The sequence below is a fragment of the Phalacrocorax aristotelis genome, chromosome 23 (assembly GCF_949628215.1).
Source record: "Phalacrocorax aristotelis chromosome 23, bGulAri2.1, whole genome shotgun sequence".
NCBI classification, from domain to species: Eukaryota; Metazoa; Chordata; class Aves; order Suliformes; family Phalacrocoracidae; genus Phalacrocorax; species Phalacrocorax aristotelis.
Genome location: NC_134298.1, coordinates 2129639 through 2152497, shown reverse-complemented (window position 1 = coordinate 2152497; position 22859 = coordinate 2129639). Strand labels below are relative to the sequence as shown.

General features: G+C 60.4%; 2 protein-coding genes across 3 annotated transcripts; both read left to right on the top strand.

Moving 5' to 3' along the window:
* The first annotated feature begins 59 nt into the window (after nucleotides 1–59).
* DCAKD (dephospho-CoA kinase domain containing) lies at nucleotides 60–9083 on the top strand. 2 transcript variants are annotated; one of them, XM_075117235.1, is made up of 6 exons: nucleotides 60–310; nucleotides 511–645; nucleotides 3395–3512; nucleotides 5493–5696; nucleotides 7630–7717; nucleotides 8252–9083. In XM_075117235.1, exons 3-6 carry the CDS (start codon nucleotides 3401–3403, stop codon nucleotides 8535–8537), a joined length of 690 nt encoding a protein of 229 aa, XP_074973336.1. In that variant the 5' UTR covers nucleotides 60–310; nucleotides 511–645; nucleotides 3395–3400; the 3' UTR covers nucleotides 8538–9083. The 2 variants fall into 2 exon arrangements, with proteins under 2 accessions (XP_074973336.1, XP_074973337.1); XM_075117236.1 differs by lacking the exon at nucleotides 511–645 and having other exon boundaries at nucleotides 61–310.
* An 8168-nt stretch (nucleotides 9084–17251) lies between these two features.
* C1QL1 (complement C1q like 1) lies at nucleotides 17252–22859 on the top strand. Its single transcript, XM_075116737.1, has 2 exons — nucleotides 17252–18040; nucleotides 22562–22859. Exons 1-2 carry the CDS (start codon nucleotides 17474–17476, stop codon nucleotides 22739–22741), a joined length of 747 nt encoding a protein of 248 aa, XP_074972838.1. The 5' UTR covers nucleotides 17252–17473; the 3' UTR covers nucleotides 22742–22859.

Here is a 22859-nt window from a genome sequence, read left to right as displayed (position 1 = left end):
AGTCTGCGCAGGCATGCGGGGGCCGGGCTACGCCGGGGCCGGGACTACAGTTCCCGTCGTGCTTTGCGGGCCCCCGGGGGCGGGGCTTCGGGGCACGCTCCGCCGCGGCGGGAGGCCCCGCACGGCTGCCCCGGTGCGGGTGAGCCCTCCCGCCTCGTCCGCTCCGCGCCCGCCCCCCAACCTGCTTCCTGCCCGAGGGAACGGGCCGAGCCCAATAAGGGCGGCGCCAATTGGCTGGGAGAAAGACCCTCTGCTCGCACCAGGCAATAGGCGCGCGGGACACTGCGCCGCGCCTGAAGCCAGACGGAGGGTGAGTGGGCGAGGGCGGCGCGGCCTGACCTCCCGCCCGTGTTACAGGCCCCGGGCCGGGAGCACCGGGGAAGCTCCGCTTTGCAGCCCGGGCCCCGTCGCGGTACCGCCGAAAGGCCGGGCTGCACTTCGCCGTGGCGCCCGCTCTTTCTCCACCCACCTAACGCTGTATTTTATTACTTTCTTTCCTTTTAATTTCAGTCCCCTCAAGCCAAACACCAGCTCCGCCAGCGCCGGGCCCCGGCCGGAGCCCCGGATGGGAGCAGCAGGAGGGCTGGCTGTAGCGTGGGGCTGGGGGACAGCTTTCGGCTCCGTCCTCGGCCCCGCGGCCCGCCGGTGCGTGGCTGGAGCCGGTGACTTGTGCTGTGCTCAAAAACCAGAGGAACTGGGACACGAGGGAAATCTGGGCACCTCACTCTTTCAAGCCCACTTCCTCAGGGCTCTGGGTTACCTCTCCAAGGGCACCATTCCCCACGGCAGGAATAACTCACTGAGTTTTCTACTCTGACTAGCCTTTGTGGCGCATGCTTCAGCTTTTCCCATCCTTGATTTACTTGGCATAGGCCAAATACACCAAACAGTGTGTTTTGGGAAAAACTGGTTCTGGCTCCTGCCCGTAACATCTGCAGGAGTGGGCTGGTCTCTCTACCCTCATGTACAGTTCAAACCCAAGCTTGTTAAATATTTACGCCTCCTACCGTGGGCCTTATATCTGCACGGGCCCTGCAATGGTGTGAGTGCTTTCAAACCCCCTTTGGCCATGGTTTCTAGAACAACCCTTCCAAGTCCTCTTTTACTCCTGCGGTAATTCTCACAGCAGACGCCTGCCTGCAGAGGTATGTAACAGAGGGACAGAAATAGCAGGGTTTTTTGCGACCGAGTCCCAGCTGAGGCTGGAGGCAAGAGCATAGGGGTTACTGCAGTTAAACCCTGTATTTACACGGGCAGGAGAGATTTTCATGTATTTTTAAAAAACACGTGAGCAGAGCCTCCGCCCCTGCAAGGCAGCACACCAAAGGCCTGATGCTTCTCACGCAGCGTTAGCCCTTGCAGGCTGTTGCAGAGGGTGTATAAAATCCTGCTAGGGAGGGCTGGATTTTAACCTGCTGCAGTAAATAGAGGAAACAGCCCCTCTGTCATGCTGAGCCCTCTAATACTGGGAAAGGCTCCCCGTGGGGAGCGGGTACTCATTTGGCAATGAAGCTTGAGGTTTACGTCAGCCTCCCGCAAAGCACTGATGTTTATCGTAAGTGCCCTTTCTGATTCCCTTTGAATTCCCCTCATGGTTGCTCGAGTTAAACCCATCTGTTCGCCTGGTATCTTGGAAGGGAAAAGAGCACGTGGTGCTGCTGCGGGCTGGCGTCGGCGCTCGGCAGCCACGAAGCGAACGACGCTGCTGGCAGGTGCTGCTGGCTTTTGCTCTAACTCCTGGTTCCTCCCTCTGCTGAATTGCCTCCAGCTGCCGAAGGACTTATCCACCTACCACCTCACCCCCAGACCGTGGGTCTGGGTCCTGTTTGCAGGGCTGAATTATGACAAAAGTGCCCTTTTTTTTTTTCTAGCAAAAAGGAAGCAGTGCTCTGTTTTTGCCCATCACCAGCTGCCCTGCAGGCTGGTGTTCCTGAGTGCTGCCCTTGGGTGCAGAGCAGCACGGTCCCTCTTTACAGGGGACGCTGCGGGCCATAGGCACCTGGTTCCTCTGTGTGGAGTTCTCTGGGGCTGGCGGTCATGGTGTCTGGAGGGAGGTGTGATACCAGAGCCAGGTTAGGCAGAGCAATGGTTGCCAAGGTCGTTGGGTTTTGGGGTACGTGGCTCACCAGGAGAGGCAGTGGGAGCTGGGTCTCCCTTCCTCTGGGCGAGAGGAAGCTAAGGAGTGTCTGCTGTCTTTGACTCCTGGGCAAAGATGATGGAGCCAGTTTCTTCTCAGGTGCAAGGGGCAACAGCCACAAACTGGGGCTTGGGAGCTTCAGGTTCCTCGTCTGTGAGGGTGGCGTCACCCTAGACAAGGTGACAGCAAAGTGGGAGGCTCTGCCCTTGGGGAATTGCAGGACGTGGCTGCCCTTGGCTGGGGCTGGTGTTGGTTCATGAGGGCTGGAGAGGGGTTGCTGGGGTCTGCTCCCTGCACTGCCACAGCTGCCCCAGGTCCCGCGGGACTCTTGCTTTCCCAGCCTGCTGTGGCTATTGCCTTTTTGGGGGTGCAGATACCACCTTGCTTGCAGGAGTCATCACTCCTGTTCAGCACTGCTTCTGAGTTGCTGAGCTTTTTGGTGAACAGGTGTAAGTGGGATTTGGAGGGTTGCAGGTTTTGGATTGAGTGGGGAGAGATCTTGGTGCAGAAACCATGAGAGAAGTTGTCTGCTCTGGGTCGGCTGAGGGGTTACCAACTCCCTCACAGCCTCAAGGGCATTGGCAAGGGCAGACTCCACATTTAGTGCCATGTTTGCAAGCTAACAGGCACAAGTTTGCTGTTCAGAGCCATGATTCCTTGTGTCTGTTGGGCTGCTGATAACTGAGCTGGCTTCCAGGTAATGTGGGGATGCGATTTACTTACTGGCTTGTGTGCTTCGCGTTCCGACTACGTCAGAGGTAGCTTATCTCCTCTTATACCCTGGCTGTAGAGATCAAGCAGGGCTCTCCCTCTCAGTCCTTGCATTTCTTGGTCTGAATTCTTCCCCTTTGTCACTGATCCTGGGTCACCCTCAACAACCTGCCAGAAATTTCCTCTGATTTCAGGTGCTGCGCGTGAGACTGTGGCTCCATGGGTGCAGATGCTAAAGGGGAACACGTTCTGTGGAGCTGCAGGTAGACCAGCTGGAGGAACTTAGGGCTGGCTCAGGCTGAACATCCAGAGTTAGCAGGGTCCAGAGAAGCCTCATTTAACCCAAGGTTGTTCTTCAGCCTGTAAAACAGGGGTACCCAGCTCAGAGGGATGCCAAAATCATGTCATGTCTCGGTTAATGCGCTGAGAACATATGAGAATGAGCTTTGAATGAAGTTGCCTGTTTGGGATAAATATTTGATGTGTGCAGCATGGACAAAACGGCCCTGTCCTGGCACGTTTTCAGCTCTTTTCTTTCCATTTCAGAGCACAATGTTCCTGGTTGGAATCTCGGGTGGAATCGCGTCGGGGAAGAGCACGGTGGTGGCCGTACTCCGGGAACTGGGCTGTGCCGTGATTGATGCCGATGTTATTGCCAGAGAGGGTGAGTTTTGCATAGTTGATCTTTCTCCCTGAGGTTCCCCTGACGACTGGGATTGATGCAGGGAAGCACAGACGGCAGAGGGTGCTCTGGGTATGTCAGATAAGTGTTTCCTTCCCATTCCCCAGTTGATGAGGCTGCGTGGAGCAGCTGCCTTAGGGGGGATTGGAACTAGGATATATTTTTAATAAAGAATAAAAAATAAGATCATGTCCTAATAAACACTATTGGGAGGTCTTGCCCTGGGTTTCCCTCTCCTGGAGTGCAGTAATTCCCGGCTTTGAAAGACAACTCCAGGCAAAATAAATGCGGTTCTCTGTAAAGTAGGTTCCCTCGGCTGATCCGATGTTACCCCTAAGCCCCAGGACACCCATCCTGTAGCATGGTTATGTTCAGTGGGATCACTAACACCTAGCTTAGCTTGAAAGAGAATTTCCCTCTGGGCAGGATGTTGCTTGGTTGTAAATAGTGAGAGGTTGGTCCGCAAGCTTACTTGTGCCTTAATGGCCCGCCCCCCCCCACCCCCGCAAAAAAAAAGGCTCCAAATATCGCACATCGGAGGGAATTCGGTCTGTGCCTCTGCGCAGCACACCTGCCTCTCGCTGGTCTGGAAATGTGCTGTCCTGGCTACAGAAAAGACCCAGAAATCCAGCTCTGTTGCCTCAGCAGGACTGGAGCAGACCCTGCTCTCCCCGATTACCTGTGCGGTGCAAGGTGAGGTGTTAATCCCTCTGTACTGCTGGGATAACAAGGAGAGCAGCACTTGCTCCAGGAAGCGCTGCTGATTTTGTATGCGGAAGGTTTCGGGTCTGCAGCTGAGCAGTGGTGCAGGCAGTGTCATTCTGAAGTGCCTGTGCTTTTCTATTTGGTAAAGAAATTACCGTGTAGCCACTCAAAGCTGTGACGCTCTTAACATTTTATTGCACTGTAATTCCCCTCGAGGTGTGGAAAATTTGCTGGAGGTGCTAAAAATCCTCAGAGATGATAGGAAAACACTACAGATAGTCAGTGTCAGTTTTCTACCAATCGCTTCATTTTTCTCCAAGTCCTTTTTTATATGTGTTTATTTACATTATGGATTTCACCCATCCTGAAACTACCTCAGTGTGAAATCCCACGGGAGAAAGAAATTGGTCTTAAAGACTTTTATTAGGTTGGCCTGAGGCTACAACCTGTGGCAGCGTTCCTGGATTTTGGAGAGAAAATTATATACGGTCTGTCATGCTCTGTGGTTCGCCTCAGCTTGATCTTAATTATGGTTTTGTTACAGCATCCTTTTCACTGGTGATTTTTTGGTGGCTTTAAAATTATACGCTCATGTAACGTCAGTGTCCCTGCACATACCTATTGGGAATTGATCTCTTAAAAGGTTTCTGTGTTCATTCTCATGAAGAATTTGGTCACTAAGGTGAGAGACAGTAAAAAAAACCTCACTAGCAGCAAGAGTCAACTTGGAGCAGCCAGGCTGTATTCACCTAACACTGAAGTTTCTAGCTAAAATAAACGTGACGCTGGTCCCTGTCCCTTTAGGGTCTCCCTGCTCGAATCCTCGCCCTGCAGGCGGTAGGAATCGGCTCAGCCCCGTTCCTGCCTGTGCCTTGGCTAGTAGCTGTCAGCGAGTCCTCCTGCCCACCCTGCTGACTTCTAACCCCAGGCAGCAGCATGCACGAGGAGGGTTGTGACGCTGAATTAATGTTTGCAGGATGCTTTGATCTCTCGGGTGTCAGCCCTCAAAGGGACCCTGGGCTGGGAGGGATTTTTTGCAGATGCTTTCCTGCAGCACCGATGCCAGGTGTCTGCTGGGCTGCAGCACTGAGCTGCGCCGGTCTCGGTTCAGAGTGTGCTGGCAGGCAGATGTGCTGCCTGCTGAGGAGAATAAGCTTGGTTATTTAATGAACAAAACTCATTTGAGGCCGATCGCTGATGCAAACACCAACTGTGCTGTAGAACTGGCTCTAACCTCCGGCTGTTTAATGTTATCAGTGGTGCAGCCCAACTTCAAGGCCTATCGGCAGATAGTGCATTACTTTGGCACCAAGATCCTTTTGCAGAATGGAGAGATAAATCGTGAGGCTCTAGGAAACATTATCTTCTTCCACCCGGAGAAACAGCAGCTGCTGAACTCCATCACCCACCCGGAGATCCAGAAGGAGATACTGAAGCAGATCTTGAAGTACTTTTTGCTAGGTAAGCGGCCGGGCAATTCTGGCATCCCAGCGCACCGAGACTGCTGCTCAGGCAGGAGCCGTCGCTGCTCGCTCTGCCTTTGGTTTTAAAGTGGGGAGAGGGATGGGGAAGGAGAAATGGAACCGACATTGAGTGATGGCCTTTGTGCTCTGCCACCAGTGGCCTTTCGCGTTGGCGTTGGAGGATTCATTCCTGCCTTTCACTGCTGCCCTTCACCACCTCTTCTTCTATGGTTTAAAGTACATCTGTAGGGCCTAAGAAAAGCATTGTGAGGCCTCTTCTGAGATTATTTGCTGGATAATGTCATACCTTCTGAAATGGCCAAATAGGCTTCCCTGCCCCCAACCTTCTCGGGCTTCAATAAAAGCTGCGGAGCCCTTTTAGTCTCAATAAGGTGAGGAATGGGCTGACAGCTGTGGTTTCCAAAGTTCCGCTTTTTCCCATGATAAATATAACAAATACAGCTGTCAAACTTGGTCTAATCAAATGCCAGATAAGATCACCAGCTGTTTCGGAGGTCTCCGTGTAGACGGAAGGATGTCTTAATAGAGTCAGTCTGGTTTTGCAGAGCTTATCAAAGCTGAGCCCTGTGACAGCTGAATAGGCCTGTGCCGGGGCACCATGGGGGCTGCACTCATCCGCGGGGCGAGGAGGAGGAGAAAGTGCAAAGGAAGCAACAGGCAGGAAAGCCGGGAGCCAGACACGGAGTCTTGAACCCGGGGCTGCAGGCTTGGGAGGCGGATGCTGTCCTGCCCCTCGGCGAGAGCACCATGTGTCTTCAGCAGGCTGCTGTGTCCTCATTAGTCAGGTTTTAATGATTTGGGATAGCTGGATGTTGTCTCTAAGGATCGCTGTGTAAGGAAAGCTCTTATCGATCAAACTGTAGGGCAGCAAGAAGTCTCTCTGGACAGAGATGCTGGTAAAATGGTGGCTTGCTGGATGATGATGCCTTTGTCAAGGCTTTTATTGCTGTAGGCATCTCGGGTGGGGGGGTGGGTTGTAAAGAGGGCACCCCAGCAGAACTGGAGGTGTCCCCACAGCTGGGACACACATGGGGGAGCGAGGCCATGAGTTGCAGCTTTCCCCAGCCCTCACCCACTCCTCCGGGCTCAGCGGGGTGTACCACCACATCCTGACCCGGCCGTCTGCCGGGGGAGTTGGTGCTTGCGAAGGATGGAGGCGTGTGGAGAGCCCGGGGTGGGCTGCAGGGTCCGGGAGGGCGGCGGCTGGTGGTTAAGAGCTCTCCTCTGCCAGCTACTCGTGTGGTGATGGTGGTCTTGAACCAAACTTGGCCAGTTTTGGTGAGGTTTGAGGCCCTGGGGCTGTGCCTCGATGCACCCCCATGTTTCAGTGTTGCAGCTGTGAGTGGTCTGCAAGGATTTCCTTGCTCCCCTTGGAATAATGGAAATGTTTATCCAAAGCTTTCAATAAAGGGAAGAAGACTGAGCTGGGAAACATTGGCTCAAATGACCGCAGCCTGGCGAAGTCCTGGGCAAGTGAAAGAGAGGAGAGCAAATTCTGCTGTGGGCACTGCTCCCCTGGAGAGGCCAGCAACGACGGCGTGACTGCCACGCTCGCCAGCCAGGCACAGGCGCTTTCATTTGAGCTTCCCGTTTCAGCTCCTCATTATATTGCTGCAGCTTCACCTTTGGTCTGAGATCATCCAGGTTAGCATTTGTTTTTAGGTTTTTGTTTGTTTTTTTTTTTTTTCTTCCCCCTCTGGAAACTTCGAACGAAACCATTTGCTCCCGCCGAGAGGGAGGAGGACAAGCAGGCTCTGCTCTCCTCTCGGCTGTAATCGTGGAGCTGTAGAGCTCTGCCCCTTGCTTTGCTGGAGCAGCCGTGGCCGCGGTACGTGTGCAGCACGGGGGATTTGGGAATCTGAGTAACACTATTAACTTTTTTTGGGCGGGGGGGTGTTGTCATGTTGCAGGCTACCGCTATGTGATCCTCGACATCCCTCTGCTCTTCGAGAACAGAAGATTCACCAAGTTTATGAAATACACAGTCTTGGTTTACTGGTAAGTGCCACATGAACCATGAGGACTGGGGTGCTGCCACGTCTTGCAAAGGCTGGAGGGGACCATCCTGTCCCTCCCGCTCTGGTGAGGATTTACCTTCAGCCTTGCCGTGAAGCCTTTTGATAACGCCGCCCCTTTTCTGTAGGCATGAGAAGCAACACCCTCCTTTATCCTAGCGTACGAGGGGCTTCTTACAGAGGTTTCTCCAAAACCTGGCACCATAGTACAGAGTAAAACTCTGTCTATGGGCCTTTGACAACCTGTCCTCCATTGGCCGGGGCAGGGTTTGGGGCACTGCCCCAGTGTTACGGGCCATGGGAATGCCAAAAACACGCAGCAGGGTCAGCCTGGGCAGCGCTGCAGGTGCTGGTTCCGCTGACCTGAGCGCAGGATGCCTGCACTGGATCTGGAATGAAGCAGGGAGCATCTCTCCCCACACTTCACCCCAGCTTTTTCCCTCATGCTGAGACAGGCAGGCAAACCCCCTCTTCCCTCCTGCGCCCCCGCCTCAGTGCTGCCCTCCTGTCCTGGCAGCGACCCGCCGATGCAGCGCGCTCGGCTGATGAAGAGGAACGGGCTGTCCCGGGCGGAGGCAGAAGCTCGCATCGCCTCCCAGCTGCCGCTGGATGAGAAGCGTAAATTAGCAAGTTGCGTCATTGACAACTCTGGGGACTGGGAGAGCACGCGCCAGCAGGTCCTGAAGCTGCACGCCCGCCTGGAGGATTCCCTGGATTTCCTCTGGGCACGGCTGGCGGTGGGCACAGTTGTAGCTGGGCTTGGAGGGGTGGTGTACCTCCTCCTCTGGCATTTCATCTCTTAATTCACCTTTTCTTTTTGTCATGGAAGAGGTCTGAATTTCCAGGTTTGAAAAGGGCAGTGAAAGGCCACCTCTTTTAATGAGCTTTGCCAGCTGAATGCAGACAGTGGGATGAGGCGTCTCCTTGCAGACTTCCCAAGGTGAACGGAGAGGGTTTTTTTCCGGCACCATCTCCTTTCTTCCTGCTCAGGTTCTTACCTGCCAGCTGTGCCTGTGGGATGGGACCGCTCCCCTTTCGTGGCTCATGGAGGGGATGAAGCCCTCGTTATCCCCCTGTGGATCTGTACAGTGGGACTTGAGTGAATTTAAGCACTTTAATGTCTTCTTCACTGGGGGAGTAGGTGGCCTCTCAGGTCCTGTTCCTGCTAGCAGGTGACCCTGGGTTGATCCCCTCCTAGCTCCCAGCCCCAGCTAATCAGAATGTAGATGTGGGATTTCCCCTTCTTTCATGTCGATTTAATGGAAGCATATTAAATCTTCCTGGAGGGGAAAGACAGCACCTAATTTCACATGGGTTAGGTGTTCCGCTGCCCTCTATTTCTGCCGTCATCACCTGTGGGTCACCCTTTGTTTTGGATCTGAGGGTCTGATACATCCCAGGAGCAGGCTGAGACCGAGGACCTGCCTTGTTGAAATGCATTTACTGCTGTTTGAGCTTTCCTTTGGCGGCAGTTTCCCTGCGGGAGGGTATGAGTCTGGGCAAAGCGGGTGCTGGTTCTTCACGTTTATTTTAATAATGTGTTAAACAGCAGCCGGTTCCCCATGGCTCTGCAACCTGTGGGCTGCCGGCGCTGCTCTTTCCTGGCCCGCTCCCAGGTCGTTCCTATGCCGGGGCACGGCTGCGCTCTGTAAAGTTCACCACGCACAAACGATGCTGATGAGCGTGCTTGTGATTTTTTTCCCCTAGTACACATCTCCGTACTGGTCCCAGGGAGCTTCTTGGAGTGTCAGCCCCCACCGTGAGCTTCCTTGGGGTGGGGGGGCTATGGCTTCGTGTCGGCTCTGGGCACCCCATGGTGTGGGTCTGGCTTCCTGGGATGCGATGCCGAGAGTTGCTGTGGTTTTCTGTGGTCAGCACTTTCCCTGCCCTGGTGCAGCCCTGTCCTGCTGACGTGCCCCCATCCCGACATCTTGAGGAAGGTGGGTGCTGCCAGCCCCTGTCCACCTCCTGCCTGCACATGGTGTCCCTGGGCTCTGACCCCACTTCCCACCCTCCTGCCTGGGCTTGTTGGCCCAGCAGGCAGGGATGCAGCAGAGCAGGGCAGCGTCCTCGCTGACCCCAGCACCAGCCTTTGGGCACAGGCACCTTTCCCAGGGTGTCACAGCCCTGCCCAGCCAGCATCGTCACCTTTTTGGGGCCAGGCACCCTCCCCACCCGCTGCACCCTCCAGCTGTGCACCCAGGGGTCCTGTGTCTTGCTCAAGGGGGGAGACTGAGTGGTCCCTATGCAGCTACAGCCACCAGAGAGCATCCCCAAGCCAGGGCACCCCCTGGGTACTCCCAACTTTTCAGGCAGTGCTAAGGGGACCCATACAGAGTGATAACCCTCCACCGGTCCCCTCCCCTGCTTTTTAATGCTCCCTTAATTGCGGTGGTGATGCCGGGAGTCCCTCGCAGCCAGCCATAAATCAGGGCTGGAGTAAGACAGCCTCAGCCCCAGATAAGCTCTGATTGCCTGCCTCCCTCCCGGCTCGCCGCCTCCGCGATAAATGGGGCTGCGATGAGGCCGGGGAGGGGGGAAGGAGAAAGCGAGACGGGCACTGTAATCGCATTTGGCGCTTCGCTCCTGCCCTGCTGACGTTTGCCAGCCGCTAACGAGTTTAGCAGGGCTGAGGGAGCGAGCGGATTCAGGGAGGCAGCGAGGTGCGGGGCTCCCCACAGTGCCAGCTGGCGCTGGCGTGGCCTTGGGGTGCCTGGTTTTGGGGGTGCCTGGTGCCCTGAGCTGGGGCCTGAGCCCACTGTGTGGGCTGCATCCCTGGGCATTGGCACCCACCTGGGGAAGCGCTCCTCAGCCTGGTGCTTGGCCACAGAGTCCCTGCGGTGGGTGCTGCGTGGGTGCCCAGCCATGGCAGCTGCCCCAGGATTGCCCTGGCACCCACAGACCTGCCCGGGTCCCGCTCCCGGCCAGCCCCCAGCCCATCCCACCCCCCAGCCAAACCCCCTCGGGGCTGAGCCAGTGTCCAGCCGGTGGTGGTGGCTGCATGGCTCTGCTCTGTGGGCTGCTGGGTGGCAGCGACAGCTCAGCTGATGGCTGCGGAGGGAGCCTGAAGGGCAGCGCGTGTCCGGCTGGGGGGGGACACCCTGGCTGAGACCCCTGTGCTTGTGACATGGATGCTGCCGCCCCCGAGCTGTCTCCACGCGGGCTCCCGCGGCCCAGGGGTGCCGGCAGAGGCCCAAGGGCACCTCACCGTGTCTCCCAGCACCGGCACGTCGCCCTGGCCCCGCACGCTGAGGCCGCCCCAGCTGCCTGCGCCTCCTGCCATCGATCGGGCAGCGTCTGGAGCAGCCGCTCGCCGCGGCCCATCCGTCTCCTCTCACCGGGGGCTGTTTGAGCAGGGAGCCCGGCCCCGCGCCGCGCACAAGCCAAATATTTAACTGCTGCAAATTGGCGGCTGGATCAATTACGCTGCGGCTGTCGGGGGCTTGTGACAGATGGCTGCCCCTCCCCGGAGCACCCCCACCCCGGAGCACACCTTCCCTCAGAACACCCCTTTCCCTGGAGCACCCCCTCCCTGGTCTACCCTGTACCTGGAGCACCCCCTCCCCAGTGCACCCCTTCCCCTGTGTGCCCCCTCCCCAGCACCCATCATGGGGCACCCACTGGGCCGGTGGGGGTTGGTGCCGATGTCCGGGAGCTGGTGGGTGTCACCCCACCCCGGGACTGTAGGGACAGGGTGATGTCCCACAGTGGGGACTGTCCCCAGGGGTGGGCTGGGTGAGGGCCCTGATAGCCAGGAGGGGTGGACCCCCTTGAGGACATGGAGGGAGCTCAGTGGTGTCACTGCATGGCCCTGGTGTCACCATCCCTGTGTAGTCCCTGAGGTGTGGCACAGTGTCACTGCATGGCTATAAGTGTCACAGGTGTCACCATCCCTGCGTTGTCCCTGAGGTGTGGCGCAGTGTCACTGTCACTGTGTGGCCCTTGGGGCGCCGCACAGTGTCACCGTGGCTGCACAGTCCCACTCATGTCACACAGTGCCGCTGTGCAGCCCTGCGGTATTGCACAGCATCGCTGTTGCTTCCTGGGGTGTCACATGGTGTCACTGTCACCGCGCAGTGCACAGGGTGTCACTGTCACCGCGGGGCTGTCGGCTGCCACACAGTGTCACTGCAGCTCCCGTGGGTTGTCAGATAGAGTCATTGTCAGTGCCTGGTGCATGGGATGTCACATAGTGCTATGTCACTGCGTGGCCCACGGGGTGTCACGCAGCGTCACCGTCACTGCCGTCCCGCAGTGTATCACCCAGTGTCACCGTCACTGCATGGCCCACGGGGTGTCACCTGGTGTCACTGTCACTGCATGGCCTAGGTGTCACACACCATCACTGTGCAGGATACCCCCCCGTGCCACCCCCTGCACATCCCTTGGGCTGTCACCCGGTATCACTGCGCACCCCCCCGCTGTGTCACACCCCGTCCCCACGGTCACACCAAGACCCCTTGTCCCCCCGAGGGGACATGTCCCCTCGGCCCACCCAGCCCCACGGCCGGATCCTGCTGCCCCGTGAGCAGCCATTTCCCATCACTCACCAGCCGGCCCCATCAGCCGGGCTCTAATTAAGCGTCGGTGTTGGCAGCCCTTAATTGCTGCGCAGCGGGTGGGTGGCGGGCCCCGCCGCGCCCGTAATGAGAGGCAGCGTGACGGGGACAGGGATGGAGGGGGTGCGGATGTGCCACCCCAACCTTCCCCCCCTCTGCCCCGCAGCTGGGCTCCCCGCATCGGGCAAGGGATTGTGCCCAGTGTTGGGCTGGGATGTGGTGGCACGTCCCTGTCCCTGGGGCCAGGGCTAACCCAGTGGGCCGGCTAGCCCATCAGCCTGCCGCTGGCCAGCCAGCAAGCCCCCTGGATCAACTGCCCAGCCAGCTAGCCAAACAACCTGCTGGTCAACTGGCCAGCCAGCTAGACAACAAGCCAGCTACCCAATTGGATTGTTGGTCAACTGGCCAGCCATGCAGCCAGCTGGCCGACCTGCCTATGGGTTAAATGGCCAGCCAGCCAACCCACCACCTAGCCATCTAGCCAGCCAGGCAACTGGCTAGCCATGTACTAACCAGCTACCAACCAACCAGCCAGCTGAGCAGCCAGCTAGCCAGCCAGCCATCTAGTTGGCCTTCAGACCAGCCAGCCAGTTGGCCAACAAGCCAGCCAAGCAGATGGCCAGTCACCTAGCTGCCAACCAACCATCTAGCCATGCGGTTAGCAGGTAACCAGCTGGCCAACTCTAGCCAAGTGTACAACAAGCCATCCATGTGTTCAACCAGCCAGCTAGCCACCTGGCCACCAGCCAACCAGCCAGCGGTCAGGCAGCCAGCCAGGAGCAGTGTCTGCCCACGTCCAGCCAGGCACTGGGACCTGCCTCGCCCTGTCCCCACCTGTCCCCCATGTCCTGGGCTGTGTGTTGAGGGGGACACCTCTGTGTGTCTGCGCCTGCGCTGGTCACCTCCCTGCTGAGCCCTGGCACACTCATCACAGTAAGCGGGGCACTGGCCATCTCAAGCCCATCCCTGGCCAGAGGCACTTCCAGCCTTGGGGATTTTGAGCCTGTTTTCTGCCCAGCCCGGCACCGAGAGGTGAGTGTTGCCTCCTGCTGGGATCACGTCTACCTCAGGTTTGGTCCGTGGTGCCTTCTGCTCCCGCACTGACCTGTGCTGCTGCCGTGTCTCCCCAGGCACCCACAGCCTGGAAAACGCCTCATTTGTTCCTCCTTTTCATCATCTCTGCCTCCCGATGAGGCGCTCGTGGTGCACTTTCTCAGGGCTGGAAGCGATGCAGGTCTGGAGGTTGCGTTGCTGGGGTGGCTGGTCTCATCTCCTGGGATCAGGGGACAGCTGGGGCAGGGGCTCCCAGCCTGGCCCTCCCAGCCCGCTCCTGCAGGTGGCTGGAGGGGTGGATGGACACACGGATGGATGGATGGACACGTGTGGAGGGAGGGGTGGATGCATGGACATGTGGGGGGGGAGGGAGGGATGTGTGGATAGATGAATGTGAAGATGGATAGAAGCATGTATGGGGAGAAGGAAGGATGTGCAGATGACTGCATGGGTGGGTGGATGGATGGATGGATGGATGGATGGATGGATGGATGGATGGATGGATGGACGGATGGATAGATGGATGGATAGATGGACAGATGGATGGGTGTATGCATGAGTACACAGGAGGGAACCCATGCATTGGTGGATGTGTGGGGAAATGGATGGAAGGATGGATGTGTGGGGGAGCAGATGGATGGATGGTGGATGGATGGATGGATGGATGGATGGATGGATGGATGGACGGACAGATGGATGCCCCCAGGGTGGTGAGAACCAGCAGAGGAAGCCCCAGGTGGGAGCTCAGGAGACCTGGCTGTCTCCCCAGCTCTGCTCCAGCCCAGGCAGCCCAGGCTCCCACTGCCATAGCATCCCCTTCCCACCCTGACCAGGGACCCAGGGCCCAGCTGTGCCCTCACTGCCCACAGCCGGGCGCCCACACCCTCCCACAGCCCCTCCCAGGCCCCATCCTGGGGACACTGTGTGATTCTGGGGGACAGCACCCAAAATCATCAGGGGCGGCTTACACACGGCAGCTCCATCCTCAAGCTCATCAGCGTGGGCTGACACTGAGGTCGTTATTTCCAGCTCCACGTCCTAACTAGCGCTGAGCCATCAGTGCCGCCCACCCGAGCTAACCCACAGGTTAGTGCCCTAATGCCCGTGGTGTGTGCCATGGTGCCATGAAGGCAGTGTCCGTGTCCCCCCGGGACCACACACGGTCCTACGGGCAGCGTTTGTGGTGCAGCTGTGGCAGTGGCTCCCACCCGGCCGCAGCATCCAGAGTGGGAAACCGAGGCACGGCGCAGCGCCGACCCCCACGAACGCCCCTGTCCCGACCCAGCTGCCCTTGCCCTTCCCCAAATCCTCCCAAATCCTCCCTAATGAGCTCCCCAGCAAGCCACCCCCCCCCCCCAGCCGAACCTGTGCCCTGGAGCATCAATCAGGGCCCCCCCCGGCCGCCGGCGTCCCCTCGGCGTCGCCCACCCACCTCCCCACGTCATGCTGCCAAAGCAAACAGCCGTGGGCTCGGCCGCACATCGATTCTGCGGGAGCTGCTGTTTGCTTAACCTTTGCAGAGGAACGGCAGCGGCTGGCGTCGAGCGGAGCCGCCGCCGCAGCGCAACCACTGCAGCCACCACTGCCACCACAGCCACCGCAGCCACTGCAGCCACTGCTGCCGCTGCCGTCACCTCCTGCCTGTGTCCCTTTTCACCTCCCGTGCTCCCAAACGTGGCCCTTTGGGGGTTGCCACTCAGTTGCTCATCCCTGGGTGGGTGGAGCTGGCTCGGGGGGGGCTGCGCTGCACCCCCTCCCCATGCAGGGGTTGGTGACGGGGGCAGGGACAGGGAGCACCCCGGGGTCTCCAGTCAGGGTCACCTGGGGTGTTGTTCCCATCCGTAGGGTGCTGGTACCCCAGGGTGGTGTTGAAGCCATCACGGCTCTGCAGCCAGGCTGTAGAGACATGGCCTGGGGACGTGGTGGGCTGGGGTGGTGGCCATGTCATGGGGACACAGTGGCCTGGGGACGTGGTGGGCTTGGGGTGCTGGCCGTGTCGTGGGGACACAGCGGCCTGGGCATGTGGTGGGCAGGGGTGGTGAGGTAGCCCAGGAATAGGGAAATGGTGGCCATGCTGTGGGGACCTGGTGGCCCACGGAGGTGAGGTGGCTTGGGGTGGTGGCCATGGCATGGAGACCCAATGGCATGTGGCACTGAGGTGACCTGGGGCTGTGGCCCCACCACGAGGACACAGTGGCCAGGGCCAGGGATGTCCCCTGACCCTCCAGGTGAGACAAGTGCCCTGATGCAACCAGGACCTGCCTCCATCCCAGCAGTGTCCCGCCACGGCCACCCCATCCCCACGTAGAGCCCCCTGCCCACCCAGGCCACCGCGGCACTGCGCCGGCGGGTGACTCACACAGCCCGTGACCTCGGCGAGGCGTATTTTTAGGCACTCGTTAAAAAAGAAAGATAATGAGGAGTTGGGGTGGGACGACAAAACGATGGGGAAAAGAACCAGGGAAGGAGCCGGTGACATGGTGGTGACAGTCTGGGGGCGGACACAGGGCTGGCAGCACCCCCACCCCAAAATACTCTGCCCCCCCCCCGCCTTGTTAAGCCCCCAGGAATAATTGCCTCCTTAAAACTGGCTAATTGATTTTTGCACGCTGATTGAATTAAAGCCTCTGCAGGAGGTGGGGGGGGGGGATGCAGGGGCGATCGATGGGCTGCCAGGTCTCCCCTTGGTTGCCCCCCCTTTTGGGTTGGAGCACTGGGGTCTGTCCCCCGTGTGTCCCTCGGGGTTTGGGGGCACTGCACGGGCATGGCACTGGAAGGGGATGCACCCCCAGGGTGGGTTTTTTTGGGTGGGGGGGTGATGATGAGGATGCAGCCCGCTGGGGAGCCCACCCATGGATTCCACCGGGTTTGATGCCAGCTCGGCGTTGTCACCCAAGGCCACCAAACCGCTGCGGCGGGCGGCCCTGGGAGCAGCCCCCGGGCTCTGCTATGCCTGTGTCTGTGTCCCCCCCATCCCCGCTGCGTGTCCCCCCCCCGGCTCCGCGTCCTTCGCTCACCCCCGGCGCTGGCGGCGGCGGCTGTCACTTGCCATCGTGTCCCGCTGTCCCCGCCGAGGCTGACGGAGATGGCAGGCGACGGAGCGGGCGCAGCCACGCGGCCCCGTGTCACAAGCCCACCGGTGATCAGCCCCTTCCTGGGCACGGCTCTTTCACGTGGCCGTCACCCCTTAGCGTGGCCCGGCCATCCCCGTGGTGGCACCCGTGGGTGACCCATTGTCACCGCGCCCTTTGCCACCGGTGGTGGCATCCCACCCTGCAACCCCACGGTTGACCCCGGTGGGCGTTTCTGGGTGGTGGGTGTTTGGCCGCACGGGTGTCACCCGGGGCTGTCCCAAAGCGTGGGTCCCCCAAGACCCTGGCCCTGACGCTGAGGCAGGGAGGAGGGAAGGGCCCCGTGATGCTCTGGGGACTGTCACCTGTGGGTTCACCCCCGTGGTGACACAGGTGATGGGTCCCAGGGCTGCCCCAGCTGCAGGGACACGGCCACCAGCTCCCGCGCGCGGAGGTGATGGAGCCCCGTGGGGACAGGGCGTGGCTCGGGGGGGCCACGCGTGGGTGGTCCACGCCGGTGGGGGGGCGGACAGTCCACGCTGGGGGAGGGTGAGGCCGCGGAGGGGTCCCCAGCAGGGTGCGGGGGGTATCTGGGGGGGCCGGCGGGACCAGGGTCCCACGCAGAAACTGGGGGTCACGGGGGAGTGGGGTGGGGGGCGCTGCAGGGATGGGCGTGGCGGGGGCGCGGCAAGAGCGGGGGGGCAGGGCGTGCCCCCGCTCCCAGCGCGCTGCGTGGGCGTGTCCCACTGGAGAGCGGGCGGGACCGTGGGCGGCACCGGGCGTGGCGGAGGGCGTGCCCGAGGCGGGAGTGGGCGTGGCGGTGGGGCGTGGCCGGGGTGCGTGGGCGTGGCCGGGGCGGGCGCGGGGCGCACCGGAGCCAGCGGAGCGCAGCGGAGCGGAGCGGAGCGGCCGCCGCCGCCGCCCCCGACCCCCCCCGCCGCCGCCCTGCTCCCCCCCGCCGGCACCATTCCCCCCCCCGGGCGGCAGCGCGCCCCGGCCGGGCGCCGGCTCAGCCTGGGCCGCAAAACTTTGCTGGCGGCCGCGGCGGGGGTGGTGATGGTGCTGGTGCTGGTGGTGCTCATCCCGGTGCTGGTGAGCTCCGCCGGTACCGACGGCCGGTACGAGATGCTGGGGACCTGCCGTATGGTCTGCGAGCCCTACGGCCCCGCCGCCGCCCCCCCGCCGCAACCGGCCGGACGCGGCCCCCTCCCGCCGCCCTCCACCCTGGTGCAAGGTCCCCAAGGCAAACCGGGGCGACCGGGGAAACCGGGACCGCCGGGACCGCCAGGAGAACCGGGGCCACCGGGACCGGCGGGGGCACGGGGTGAAGCGGGACGACCGGGACCCCCGGGTTTACCGGGACCGGGGGCTACGGGTGCGGTGAGCGCAGCTACCTATAGCACGGTGCCGCGCGTCGCCTTCTACGCCGGCCTCAAGAACCCCCACGAGGGCTACGAGGTCCTCAAGTTCGACGACGTGGTCACCAACCTGGGCAACAGCTACGATGCCGCCTCCGGCAAGTTCACCTGCGCCATCCCCGGCACCTACTTCTTCACCTACCACGTCCTCATGCGCGGCGGCGACGGCACCAGCATGTGGGCTGACCTCTGCAAGAATGGGCAGGTAAGGGCTGGCCTGTCTGGGCTCCCAGCCCCACTGCGGAGCTGTCACTGCCCCCCGTGCACCAGAGAAAGGCTCTGGGTGCTTCCTCAGGCTGCCCCATCCTTTTCCTGGGGATGATTATGGGCTCTGGGTGCTTCTCCAGGGTGCCTCGTCCTTTTTCCACTCTCAGAGATGCACCCCCGGGGTCTCCATCCTTTCACCAGTGGTGGTGATGAGCTCTGGGTGCATCCCCAGGGTGCCACATCCTTCTCCTGGCCATGGAGTTGCACACAAGGGGTGCCCTGTCCTTCTCCCAGGGACATGATGGGCTCTGGGTGCATCCCTGGGATGCCCCATCCTTCTCCCAGCCCTGGAGATGCACCCCCAGGATGCTCCATCCTTCTCACCGCAGTGATGATGGGCTCTGGGTGCACCCCCAGGCGTCCTGTCCTGCTCCCAGCTCTGGAGATGCACACCCAGGATGCCACGCACTTCTCCCAGTAGCAGTGATGTGCTCTGGGTGCACCCCTGGGGTGTCCCATCCTTCTCCCAGCCCTGGAGATGCCCTCTGCATGCTCCATCCCTCTCCCAGCACCGGGGACATGCTCTGCCTCAACACCCGTGCTGCCCTGATGTGTCCCCAAGGGTCCCCTCAGTCTTTTCCTTGGCCCCAGAAAAAGGCCCACCGTGCCTCTGGGGTGCCTTGGGGTGTCCCCACAGCATCCCTGGGGTGCCCTACCCTCCCCGGCCATGCCATTGTCCCCCCTGGGATCCCTGTAGGGGACAGGGGGTTCGTCCGCAGGGGACAGTGTCTGCGGTGGCCTGGAGGGGGGCAGCATCTGCCCTGCTTTTGGGGTGCTGCACCCCCAGCCCAGAGCCAGCTTTGCTGCTGCCGTGACAGGAGAGATGTCCCCATCCCTGGCGGGGCTGCATGGGGACACCATGGGAGGGGACACCCCGAGGCTAGCTCCAGCCTTGCCCCCCAGCCCTGCTCCAGCATCCCCCCCGACCCCATCCATCTGAAAATCCTCCCGATCCCAAGATACAGCCTCACCGTCCCCATGGTTTTTGGGTGATGCCCAAAATGCTGCCTCTTTCCCATGCCCTGTCCCCCCGCCCCAGCCATGACTCGAGGCACGAGATGTAGCCGTGACCCCCAAAATGCCATCTGAGCTCGATTCCCTTGGGTGTCACTGCAGCCGGCATCCCCGCCGGGGTTCAGCCCAGCCCACTCCCTCTTCCCATCATTTTCTCCTGGCGTCAAGCCCCGCGGTGCATCCCTGTCCCAAGGACGTGCGACACTGAATGAACCCAAAACTGAGTTGTCAACCCAAAAAATAGCCGGGGGGTGGGTGGGTGGAAGCAGGAGCTGTGACACGGCCACTGTGCTTCACCCCTCGGCTCTGAAAACCTCCAAGTCGGGAGTGCAGCGGGGACAGGAGCTGCCTGGCATTTTTTCTCCATCTAAACAATTTAAATTCTCTTTTACTGTTTTTTTTCCTCCTCTCCCCTCTCCAGCCCCAGATTTTGGGGGTCCCGGTGATGCTTGTCACCACCAGCTGTTTCTCCTAAGCAGCATCCGTGTAACTCCAGACAGAGCATCCCCCAGAAGAACACCTCATCTCCTTTTTCTTCCCCCAAAATATTTTTGGGGACCCCCCAAACCTTCCCACCTCCTCCCGCCCCCCACTGAGCTCCAACCCTCCCCCAGCTCAGTGGGGGGATCGATGCACCCGGGCGCTGCTGGATGAATTTCCAGAAGCTACGGAGCCCCTCGTCGAGAGGAACCGCGCTCGGTCGGGCGCGCGATGCAGCTTAATTAACCGGTTGTTAATTACTAACGAGGTATCGCCGCTCCAATATTTACAAAGAAGCAGCTCGGGAGGCGGAGGAGCACTTTGGCGGGCTGGCACCGGCGGGAGAGTTTAAAAAAGGGACCCTAAAAATACCCCAAATAATTAAAAAATGGGGTTAATTAGGGGTTTATTGCCAAAAATACACCATCCCCGGCAAGGCTGGGGGGGGCCTGGGGTGCTGGCAGGGGTTCTTCGTGGATAAGGGTTGATCCCAGCATCCTCTGAGGGAATTATAACTTGTGGGGGTCCCCTCTGACCCCCACTTTCCTCCGGGCACTGCTGGCCTCAGGCGCAGCCCATCACCCCTGCGTCCGGGCTGGAGTTAATGAGAGCCAGGAGAGCCCCGGCGCTGGGAGGGAGCTGCTCCTGGTGGTTAAATTAGCATTAATTATTCTTATTTGTATTAGCCTGTAGATGAGGTGACCGGGGCAGCGGGATGGGGGGAGATGCTGGATGGACGGACAGACAGACAGATGGGGGTTGGAGCTGGGTGGTTTTGTGGTCCCCATGGCGGGGCGAGGGCTGTCCTTGCTGCCTCGTGTAGCCAAAGGGGTGTGTGGCCGTGCCGTGGCTCGGGAGGGGCACATGCCCGAGGATCCTGGAGTGCACCTGCCACTGTGTTTAGGGGTCCGGGGGTGGCACCCACTGCCACACCTTGGGGGCTCTGGGCCGTGGTGGCCGCCGCATGTGGGGCACATGGTGTCCCCGAGTGTCACTGCGAGGGTCTCAGCCCAGGCCCGGGAGCGCCCCGCTGCCCCCCAGCCCCCTGGCAGCCCTGAGCCCTTGGGTGCAGCCAGCCGCATCAGAGACCATCCCCGTCCCACAGTGTTCCCAGGCCGGTGACACCACCCCAGCGGTGTCATCGGGGTCGGTGACAGCAGAGCCAGCTGCCGGGGCTGGGGGCTGTGTCCCCCCGACAGTTCCCACTCTGGGGGCTGCACCTGGCCGTGGCACGGGGCAGCTGGGGCACGGAGCAGGATGAGAGCAACGAAGCCATCAGCGGGGACGTGGTGGCAGCCCCCACCTCCTCTGCCGCCACGGTGCCGCGAGCAGCTCAGGCCGGCCCTGGCGCCGCCATTTATCTTCCTTGGATAGCGCAAAGGGCTGGCGGGCGCGTGGTGATGAGGCGGCTCCTTAACGAGGGAAGACGGATGGCACCGGGTGGCTCTGGCTGCAGCGGGGGGGACAATGGCAGCAGAGCCCGCCACCAAACAGCTCCTGGTTCTCCTTCCCCCTTGTTTCTTTCCCCCTCCTCTTCCTTGGCATGACCCCAGCCAAGGCAGCATCCCCCAGAGACCGGGGTGCTGTGACTGACTGAGATTCACTATGCCCCTCACCCCCGGGGCTGGGGACTCTTGTGGTGGGGGGGTAGCCAGAGGGTGACTTTTCATGGGGTGACTCTGTTGGTGATGGCATGAGGGGTAGGCTGCATGGGTGAGAGCAAGCCTTAGGACCACCTGCTGGGCCATCAGTATGTTCCAGAGTTAACAGCTTCTGACCGGTGGGTTACCATGCCACCGCAGGCTGCCCATGGACTCAGGCAGATGCTGCTGTGTTTCCCAAGGAGGAGAGGACCCCTGGGACCCTTGTCCTGGGGGCAGAGGGCAGGAATCCGTGGGGACGCCCCTCCTTCCCCTGCCAGCTCTGGGACACCGCAGCCGCTTGGCGGTGCCTCTCCGCCCAGCACCAGCCAATTAAGAAACCCATTCTCGTGGGTTATAATTAGGAGCATCTTCTCCCCGGTGCATCGCTTTTGCATTTCACTTGGGATTTTACTTGCTGGCTTGTCACTGTCACCCAGCGCTGCGCGATCTCCCTGCAAGGCGCCGGTATAGATTTGATTACCCAAATAATTCTGCAGCGGCAGTGGCAGCGGGCTTCAGCCACGGAGCTTCTCTGCCAGGCGGTTATGGCACCTCCGGCTCTGCCGGCACCTCCTGGCCTTGTCCTCTGGCACCGAGGAAATATTTATCAGGGGGAGCATCCCGCCCTGGAGCAGGGTGGGATCCAGGTGAGCAGTGAGGCTTGTTTTGGGGGGATTTGAGATCAGCTGGCTCAGCCCTCACCGCATGCTCGTGGTCCCCGCAAAATTCGTGGGAAGGTGTGCGGGGACATGGTAGGTTCATCGAGTTGAGACAGGGTCCCGTGTCTCAGCTGTGGTCCCACATCTGAGCTGTGCTCCTGCATCTGAACCACATCAGGATGCAGTGTCTGAGCTGTGGTCCCACATCCAAATCCAGAGATGAGGCCCCATGTCTGAGCCATGGTCCTGCATCTGAACCTGGAGTCAGGGTCCCATGTCGGAGCTGTGGTCCTACATCTGAACCCAGAGATGGGGTCCTGTGTCTGAGCCCTCGTCCCGTATCTGAATCTGGAGCCATGGTTCCACATCAGTGCCATGCTCCTGCATCCAAACCCAGCGCTCTGGTCCTGGGTCTGAGCCGTGGTCCCACATCTGAGCCATGGTTTCACACCTGAGCCTCAGGGAGAGGCTCTGGGTGATGTTCGGAGAAGCCACATCCATCCCAGACCCGTTCACCCACAGGTGGGGATCCAGGGCACCGCACACTACCCTGGAGCTGGCGGGTGGTCTTCCTGGCTGTGGGAGAGCTGGGACCCTGGATGTCCCACGGGATCCAAGGGCTGAGCTGTCCCGAGTCAGGTAACACGGGTGTTCCCTGCGCAGGTGCGGGCCAGCGCCATCGCGCAGGATGCCGACCAGAACTATGACTACGCCAGCAACAGCGTCATCCTGCACCTGGACGCGGGGGACGAGGTCTTCATCAAGCTGGACGGGGGCAAAGCCCACGGTGGCAACAACAACAAGTACAGCACCTTCTCCGGCTTCATCATCTACTCGGACTAAGCCTGGGCCCACGGCATCGCCCCATGGCCCTCCAGCCCCACAGCATCCCCCAGTGACCGTCCAGCCCCACGGCATCCCTCTGCCATGGTCCAGCCCCACAGCATCCCCCAGTGACCGT

Excerpts from the sequence above, each read along its gene's own strand:
- DCAKD (XM_075117235.1), top strand. The coding sequence starts at position 3,401 with ATGTTCCTGGTTGGAATCTCGGGTGGAATCGCGTCGGGGAAGAGCACG. Across the intron at positions 5,697-7,629 it reads CTTGAAGTACTTTTTGCTAG|GCTACCGCTATGTGATCCTC; the intron begins GTAAGCGGCCGG and ends GTCATGTTGCAG. Across the intron at positions 7,718-8,251 it reads TACACAGTCTTGGTTTACTG|CGACCCGCCGATGCAGCGCG; the intron begins GTAAGTGCCACA and ends CTGTCCTGGCAG.
- C1QL1 (XM_075116737.1), top strand. The coding sequence starts at position 17,474 with ATGGTGCTGGTGCTGGTGGTGCTCATCCCGGTGCTGGTGAGCTCCGCC. Across the intron at positions 18,041-22,561 it reads ACCTCTGCAAGAATGGGCAG|GTGCGGGCCAGCGCCATCGC; the intron begins GTAAGGGCTGGC and ends TTCCCTGCGCAG.